The sequence below is a fragment of the Haliaeetus leucocephalus genome, unplaced genomic scaffold (assembly GCF_000737465.1).
Source record: "Haliaeetus leucocephalus isolate CR32 unplaced genomic scaffold, Haliaeetus_leucocephalus-4.0 Scaffold61, whole genome shotgun sequence".
Classification (NCBI taxonomy): Eukaryota; Metazoa; Chordata; class Aves; order Accipitriformes; family Accipitridae; genus Haliaeetus; species Haliaeetus leucocephalus.
In genome coordinates this window covers 1,500,576-1,510,055 of record NW_010972497.1, presented here as the reverse complement: position 1 = coordinate 1,510,055, position 9,480 = coordinate 1,500,576, and the positions used below count along the sequence as shown (strand labels likewise).

At 36.3% G+C, this 9,480-nt stretch overlaps 1 protein-coding gene across 1 annotated transcript in view; it reads right to left on the bottom strand.

Moving 5' to 3' along the window:
• Positions 1–323: 323 nt before the first annotated feature.
• NDFIP2 (Nedd4 family interacting protein 2) overlaps positions 324–9,480 on the bottom strand; it is a 49,372-nt gene continuing 40,215 nt past the window's right edge. Inside the window, exons 7-9 of the mRNA XM_010578390.1 lie at positions 8,426–8,492; positions 4,001–4,106; positions 324–2,141 (exon numbers count right to left, since the gene is read on the bottom strand). Of these exons, the coding sequence (XP_010576692.1) occupies positions 4,003–4,106; positions 8,426–8,492 (171 nt within the window). The 3' untranslated portion in view covers positions 324–2,141; positions 4,001–4,002. The remainder of the gene's footprint in view (positions 2,142–4,000; positions 4,107–8,425; positions 8,493–9,480) is intronic.

Genomic DNA, 9,480 nt, shown 5'->3' with positions numbered 1-9,480 from the left:
AGTGGAGCAAAAAGAAATAATTCAGTCAGAAGACTGCTACTTAATTTGAGAAAAATGATATAGTTGGAAAATAGTACTAGTTGATATTGGTAAACATAGAAAATGAATCAATATTGCATGCTTTGCAGAGTTGTATCAACTCATTAAAAGACATGTCCTTACATATCGTTGCCATAAAACATGAGATGAAAAGAAGAATAGAGAGGATTGGTTAGTACCTATTTTGCCAAGTAATTTGTCTATAATTCCACGTTGACACAAATATTGCAGCATGCATTTTTCAACGTGAAATACAAAAAAACCAAAAAGCGTTAAGTCTTAACTAGCAAAACAAAGCAATGTTTTATTATCTGCTTCTTTTTCATATGGACAATGAATGCAAAAGAACACAGAAACGAACAGGTAAGTTTAGAAGGAAATCCCAATCAGGTATTGAACATAATACTTAATTTTATTCTTTCCATAAAAAGCTGGGAAGTGGAGGTGCCCCTAAATTTTTAGTCACTTTCAGTATCTCTGAAAGATTAAGAAAATGAATAATGTGACCAGTTTACATATGTATATTTTAAACATTCATTATAGATACAAAACTGAATACAGCACTAGCTTAAAACAACATAAACCTCACTGGTTTTAATGTTAGTAATAAAAAGGCAGAATTCTAATATAAAAAGAAAAACTGGAGGAAAGTATTTGTATTTTTTTTCCTCAAAGGTGCAACCAACAACCAATGTATTTTTGCAACTGAGATTCCAGTTCTACAAAGGACTGAGAGATGTATTCTCCTACTTAAGGAGAAGCATAAATTTCAAACTTTAAAGGAAACCACACATGCATGAACAGTAGACAGTACCCTTTAAAGAGATGGTATTTTTAAGAAAGTAATGGTATACCTTAAATGAATAGAGGGAGAGGTGCAACAAACATTTTCTACTTTCAGAGCTTTAAAAGATTTTTTTTTTTTCCTTCATACATTATTTCCAAAATTACCTTACAATTACATTAGTTTATTCTTAGGAAATGGCAAAGTACTTATTCTAAACAAGCATTGTAAGACAGCTATATGAATTTTTTTTGAGAAGCCCTCAGGGTGGATGTTTTATTTATACTGAACTCAAGACTTCTTAAACAGAGACAGTGTTATAACCCAGGGAATACATTTGCAATACTCTCGTTTCAGGAACAGAGGTGCACCTACGAGGATCCAACTGCATAACCAAGGACTAAAGATGTAAGGCTGTCCATCCCTGCTAACATGAACAAGCTCTATCTTTTAAAGGGATCATGCATATGAATAACGACTTTCAGGCTCAAGCCCAAACCAGTTAATAATAATTCATGTGAGGAAAGTTAGGATGAGACAAACAATTCACTGCCTTTACCTCCAAAATTACACCTAATAGTAACTATACCCTTAATAGCCAATTAACAAAAAATATGTATGTAGCTCTAAGATTAAACAAAATTTAGAGAATATGCTGTTACAAAATATATTTTGACGTATTTCCTAAGAAGCAGTTCAAACAGTCATTTATGCAGAGTTATTTACAGGGGACTCAAAGTGGAGTATCAGTTTTAAGCAAACCAGTATATTGGTTTGAATTTGATAAAATATTGGTGAATACAAGTTCGTGACAATAAGGAACTTTGGGGTTTAGTAAACTTAATGTTCTACACAATCATTAAATGAATCTAAATGATATAAAAAAACTGTCTGAACTGGTTAATCTGAATCATTTAATGCTTTTCATTGTACTCAAAGTTCAGATCAACAAGTCAGTGGTACATACGTGCTGTGAAACAAGTTACCACTTAAGTCTTTCAGATACAACAAGCACAGATTAACCCAGTCTGACTGTACCTAATCTATACTAACAGATGGTTTGTTCGTACTTCAATACTATCTTTTTAATAAGCACATATACAAATGTGCTAAAACAAAAGGCAGCAATTATAAATATTTACTAGGATGACCAGCACTGGTATTAGAGCATAAACCATCCTGTCATTCGTTTTTGAAGCTGTATCTTCACTAATTTGTCTTCTTGTTTTAGTAGTCTTCTATCCTATTAACTCGGAGGGTTACAGATCAGCTGGAAGTTGCACACTGGTATAGGAAAGGAATGTCTGTTCCATGCAGTCTAGAGATAAAGAAAGAGTTACACTTCAGTCCACTGCAGTGATTCACTAGAATTAGCATTGCTAACTGATGTTAAACCTAGAAGCAGCAAAGCAGCAGCCTTTCCCTCCCCACATGTCAGGTTGGGAGGAAAAAACAAAAACTTACTGTGATTTTGTTATAATTTAAAAAGAACACCTGGTAGTATTCTGTAACTGTAAAGATAATATTTGTTATTTATTAAAACTAATAGTCACTGTGGAAGAAGTTACCTGTCTATGCAAGAACAAGGACATTTAAGTGTAATAGCAATTAATTTGAACTTCTTGTTTCAATACTTAAGAAGCTTCAAAAAAAAAAATAGTATTTACATGTCCCACTCTCTAAACACTCCACAGACCTTATCGGCCCATACATGTCAGTGATGCTTACAGGTAAAGGAAAAAATCAAAGCCACTGAACTCAGGACAAATCTTTAACTTCAGTTAATGCTGAATTAAACAGTGTTTTGTCCCAAAGCAGAATTTTAACTGCAGGAGAGCAAAGAACCCTAGACCACATTATCCTACGCTCTCATTATTCTCTTCAAGCTAGTTTTCAAATACCCATTAGTCCTACCAAGTTTTTTTAAAATAGGCTTTTTTAAACTTTATTGTACTGAAAGCTAACGTATTTTCAGTCTCACCTCTACAAATTTCGGTATTCTGAAGAGGTTACCACATTACTAAGAGAAGGAGTGGCATGTAACTATTGTAAAAAGGAAATGCTGCCATGTAGACGCCAATTAAGGTTGGTTACTAAAAGGCAATATATGCCTTAGTTATTTAACTTTAACCTACCTCATAATTTTGACAAAATGGCACATTAAAAAGAAATATTATGTTACAGATATGTTAATAGATTTCTTCCATGATCATGATATAGTACAGCATAGATATTTATCATTAGCTGTTTCTAAATATGTATCACTGTCATATAAAAGTAACCGTTTTTTTCTAGGCAAATACCGTCTCAGGTTTTTTCAGGCTTCAATGTCTTGCTGGTTACTTCATATTGATCCTGTGACCAATCTTGGAGAAAAGTTATGAAAAGCTGCTTTATTACAGCAAATATAGCTTCTCGATTAAGTCAAAATACAGTATTTAAGCACTTTAAGTAAACTGCAGAGTAATGAAAAGGCTACAGTACTTATTTCTAGGCTTAAATTTATCTCATCATGCAGTTTAAGTAAGAAGTTGAACACAAACTCAGACCCCTGGTTTAAGTTACACAATGCAGTCCAATAGATCCACCTAACGGATAAAAAGTATTTAAAAAAAAAAAGAGTGGATATGTGCCAGACTGATTAGTCAGCTACCTGAAGGATATATAAAGCACGTTGTTGCATACACAATAATCATACTTGTACATGACTGTCTTAATCCAGTCATGTAAAGAGAGACAATACTCATCTATTGTTTGCATGTTCAGATCCATGTCAATCAGATTTAATATGCAGGCAGATTACTGTTTCCTAACTTGCTGAAAACAGGTTGACTACTAAAGCCAGTTTTCCAACACAAAGGACAGTATCCTGACAGGCAGCAGATATTGTTTCTTGCTTAGGAAAAACAACAGGTTCCTCTTCCTTTTTGTTTCTGAACATTAGTTCCAGAGAGGACTGGAGACAACAAGGATACATTATTTACTTTCAAATTTCATGACTTATAGGGACTTCGGGTATTTCGAAGTCCATGTAGAATATATACAACATTCATGACAGATGTTCAAAACCCATGTGACTTCCGTTTTGTGACAGAAGTTTGATTATTTATTTTGAATAAGTATTTCATTCTCCTCAGTTTTCCTGGGAGAGATAATCTCATCACCAAAATTACTTACCTTCAGTACAAGAAAAAAAATCTTGTTCTGTGAGCAGCTGCCATGCTTTCAGACATATTTCTGACTTTAAGATAATTAACAAAGCCTCGAAAGAACAGGAGGAGTCCTAAAAGTAGAAAATGCACAAAATGAAGGGTAACAAACTAAGTACACGCTATCCCACATTATTCTTATTAAAATAATTTTTAAAAATCTAGATTATACTAAGTAAAGTGAGGTCTTTATGCATCAGTCTTCTGTTTTTATCTTGTGATATTACGACATAGCCTTATGGAAGGCTTTTCAGAAATTTTACACTCATTCTGGGTTCAAGTATCATCTGCTAAAAAGACTGCATGTATGAATTTAAAAAAAAAAGAAGAATACACGCTGCACATTCTTTTCAAGTAGAATTCTTAAAATAAGTTACTAGTGTGTTCGAAGACTACCCGAACCACAAAATGTACCATTAGAAATGTATAAAATAAATGTATTGCAAGTCAAAACAGGGAAGGAAAAAAACCAAAACCAAAAACAACAAAAAAGACAGTACAGATTGCTCTAGCAACAAGACAATAATAAATTAGAGTAGCTTATGGCTTGAGACTTAACCATCCAGGAAAATGCACCTGTCCAAGAGGAGGAAGAACAATAGTCGATTCAAAGAAAATTACTCAACATGTGTTATGATTACTTTCCCCCCCTCCCCCCCCCAAATCCACTGTGCTGGTTTTGGGTGGGATAGAGTTAATTTTCTTCATAGTAGCTAGCATGGGCCTATCTTTGGTATTTGTGCTGAAAACGGTGTTGATAACACAGGGATGTTTTCGTTACTGCTGAGCTGGGCTTACACAGAGCCAAGGTCTTTTCTGCTCCTCACCCCACCCCACCAGCGAGGAGGCTGGGGGGGCACAAGAGGTTGGGAGGGGACACGGCTGGGACAGCTGACCCCAACTGACCAGAGGGATATTCCAGACCATATGATGTCATGCTTAGCAATAAAAAAGAGGGGGGGGGAAGAAGGAGGAAGGGGGAACATTCGGAGTGATGGCGTTTGCCTTCCCAAGTAACTGTCACACGTGATGGAGCCCTGCTTTCCTGGAGATGGCTGAACACTGCCTGCCCATGGGAAGTGGGGAATGAATTCCTTGGTTTGCTTTGCTTGCGTGTGCAGCTTTTGCTTTATCTGCTAAACTGCCTTTATCTCGGCCCACGAGTTTTCTCACTTTTACCCTTCCAGTTCTCTCCCCCTTCCTACTGCGAGGGAGGTGAGTGAGCGGCTGCGTGGTGCTTAGCTGCCGGCTGGGGTTAAACCACAACATCCACATTCCAAATTATATTTAAACTTTTAAATTTAACTGCATTTGAAAGAATATTTCAGCTCTGATAAGAGGAACAGGAGATACAGAATAGTCACACAGAAGTTGCAGTTGCAACAATGGAAATCACTAACATGATGTCAACATCATTTTATCAATTCAGAGATTCACTGGACATCTGAACAAACCAACCCAAAACCCCACATCGTTACATAGTGGACATAGCTCTTTGGTCCATTTTCCTCCACTAAGTAATCTTCAACAGATTAATCCATTCATCAGTTGGATCAGGGAGAAACCAACACAGATAAACCAATCTGCCCAAAGAGTTGAGGGGGTCAAAATCTGAATTCCACATCCAGTGGAGAGAAACGTGAGCCTAGAGAGCAATTCTCCTCATTTAAATGAACACACAGGTACCTTGAAGATATATGCTTATGTATATACATACATGTATACCTTAAGATTCCAAAGGTTCAAATGAAGAAACTAAACTGAAGCTTAACAAGTTTAACAAAGTATTTCATCCTTTTCATCATCTTACATCCTAATAAACAAACAATCTCAATGGTTACATTGGTATTTTGCTATGTGATGCACTTTTTCTTCCCGCTCTCCAGCTTGAGACTAATTTTTTTTTTCCTATGCTCGTTTCTTCTCCAAATGCTTCTTACTTGTAAATTTTTATTTTATTTACTTTCTTTTTGCTTTTTTAAAACCAAAACCTCATCTGGACACACACAAAAAAACCCCAAACAAGAGAATGCTCTGCTAACCATTGGAACTTTGACCTAATCCAGACACATTTCTGTGATTAAGGTGAATTCTGCATGGAGAAGAAAGCACTAAGATCTGGATCAAAAGTCTACTACAAAAGCTGCTACCCAGACATTACCAGAGATAGTCCCACGTTCAACTGAAAAGCAGCTGAAACAGTAAAAGGTGGGCAGGCAGCTCTTAAGGTACCTGAAAGCATACTTTCTGCATTACATGTGTTGGAAAACCAGTCCAAGTTCAACCCATATTTTATATTTCTCTGTTTAGGGAAGAAAAAAAACACCCCACAAAAAAACACTTTCCATTGTGTTCCTCAAAAAGAAACACTGGCTAACATTTAAATTTAAAAATTAGAATTGTGTGTCTCTTCAACTTGTTCACTATACATGACAGCTCCTTGGAAGCAGACCACTTTGCTTTTCCATGAAGCATGAGCAGATTTTTCCAGATGTTGAAAGAAGGGAAGGGAGCAGAAACAGATAGGTGAACACCAGAAAGAGGAGAAGATGGCAATAAGTGGGCTCAAGTATGTCAAAGGAGTACACAAAAGAAAGAATCCAACTCAGTTCATTCACATCCGAAAAGATGCACGACATGCTACTTCACATGCTCTAATGGGAAAGTTATCTGAAAAAATGAAATACAGATCTGTTGGCAGAGCTCCCATGACTTGATAATACTCCTCCATGTCCTAAGTAGCTTGGTTGGGTTAAATCCTTCTACGGTGTTCTAGCAATCTCAGTATATCCACTTTATCAGTTTAAAAACACTGTTGGTGTATTACATGCAAAACATTCATAAGACAAGGGAATGTTGACTGCTGGATGCATACCGCATGCCTCACAGTGCCTTTTATTCCAAGGCATATTATAAACTTTGAGTTAAAAAAAAACAAAAACAAAACAAACGCATGCCAAAAAAACTTCAGACAGTTAAGGCTGAAGATAAGGATTTCCTAAATCTAAAGTGAGCTAACTTCTGAACAAGGGCTGTAAAAGACTAGGAAAAAGAAGAACTACAAATGCACAGCTTTTTCAATAGACACGGTGGGGGAAAATGTTAGGGGAAGAACACACTATTTTCATCCAAGTGAAAACAGTGTCAAACCCCAATTTCAGGCACCACAAGGGTTTGTTTTAATTAAAGGTTTATCTGGAGATGTTTGTACCTGTAAGGAGTCATTTCACTTGCTACTTAAATGTGAAATCACCTCAAACAGAGTATTAAAGCATTCAAGCGACTGGTGCGGTGATGCGTTAAACATCTGCAGTTTCTATGTATCTCAAGCAACCAAGTGAATGGTAGAGCAAGCCAAGTATTAACAAATCTGATGAATGCCCTGAAAATTTATTAAAAGGCAGATAGAGAAAGTTTTAGGTAACATCTTTTAAGATTTCTGGCATTTTTTGTGAGATAAATAGTCACAAACAGTCAGGATCTCAGTGGGTTTTCGATTTTGTTTTTTAAATTTACTCATCATTTCATTCTAACATTTGCTGTTAGCCATTTGAGTCAATTGACTCAAAGGGAAGAGTGCCACCTACTGAACCAGCAACAATTTACTACGCTTCCAGAGCTAGAAAAGAAAATGGATAGTAGCATTCACTTCTGTAAAAGAAAATCATTCCAGATTCCATATTCAAATTACAAAATCCACAGTAGGAAAAAAGGTATAGAGGTTGGGGTTTGGTATATCCTAATTAAAAACAGGCAGAAGAGCAGAGTTTGATGCATGTAAGACTTTGAACATGGGCAGACAGACCTGTAAGAGAAAACTGACATCATGGGAGCACTGTGATCAGAAAGCATGAAGCCATTCTCTTGTCCAACTGAGAAACTACTGATGCAGTATGCATTTCAAAGAACTAGGAAAGGACATTTCATGACCTATGTACAAGACAGCAGACTCCACCATCCTAGGATCAGTCACATATCTTAAAATTTAATACTTGACATACAGGTTTATACATGTAAGTACTAGATATCACTCACTTTTCAATATGTTCTCTACATAAAGCTGAAGTTTCATTACACAGATCTGCACCTTTAGATCAGTAAAAGCAGCTTAAGAAGCACAAACTGCAAGTCTCAGGTATGTACATAATTACATATGTAGATGAAAATTTTTTGAGCTAAAGGTTATTTGAACAGTCTGCAGTTCACACAGTAACACCACTATGGTAACCAATAACCTCATGAATACTATAGAAATAAAAACAACACACAAGACTATCAGCAGCTAAAGAAAAACACAATAGCTAAACATGTTACAGAACTCTTACTTACAATGACATGATTCATCTTTAAGTACTTCCACATCGAAACAGAAATGTTTTCAATTGCCACTTACCAAGTACAAGAAATATCCACCAAAGCCAGTACTGTCCATTGAAATATCCAGTAAAATAATCTGAAAACTGAAATTCATACACGAGGCTTAGCTGCAGCAAGACAGATGACTAAAACACATTTAATGCACTATGCAAATACAGAAAGCACAGAGGAGAAAGCAAGTTTGAATAAAAGTAATATATTCAACTAAAACGCAAACCCGGTATTTGTGCAGCAGTGTAATATACAAATAACACTTCCAGTGTCAGTTGGTCTGTGGTAAAGTTACTTTAAAACCTCTAAAAGATATGTGTGTGTATATATGTATATATAAAAAAAGAAATTAAAAAACCTTGTATTACATGCCCGAGTCATCCGACATTTTCTATTATAATGAATCACCATTTGTTGATTTTCCTTTTTTCACCCCAATGCCTGCCATCCCAAACACATTACAGCAGCCTGCTGCTTTAGATATTAACACGAAAAGCCACATTAGTTTAAGCTTATCAGACAGGGATGTTCTGCTGACCCCTCAAAAGAAGAGCTTTTGACCTTCTGTATACCCCCTACTGTTAATCGCTGCCAAGAATACCAGCCCCATAAAGACCCCCAACTCATTAAAGTCTTTTCATTTTCAAACCAGCATTCAGTTCCCAGCAGTGAGCTGAACGCAACTAAATGAACCTTGAAGTGGCATTTCAACTGTTCCTGTTAGTGACCATGGTAGACAGTTTTGTCCTCCCTGTGATGTGGGAGGCAGCTGGAGGGCAGGGTGTGATGGTATTGGAGACAGGTATCTGTGCCTTTACCAGACTCCAGACTGCATGCTTCACTGATAAAAAGGCTAATCAGATGTCTCCAAAACTCACATTAGAAGTAGGAATGGGGAGATGTGTGAAAAGTTGCCAAAAGGAATAAAATAATCTATTCAGTAGCTCTGCACACTTTTCATACACTTCCCACCCTACTGTCATTCAGTATGTTTACAGCATCCTGCCACAGTGCTTCTCCTTTGCCATTTCCAGGACATTTCAGTAATATCAACCAAGAAATCACATAATTCAGTTTACT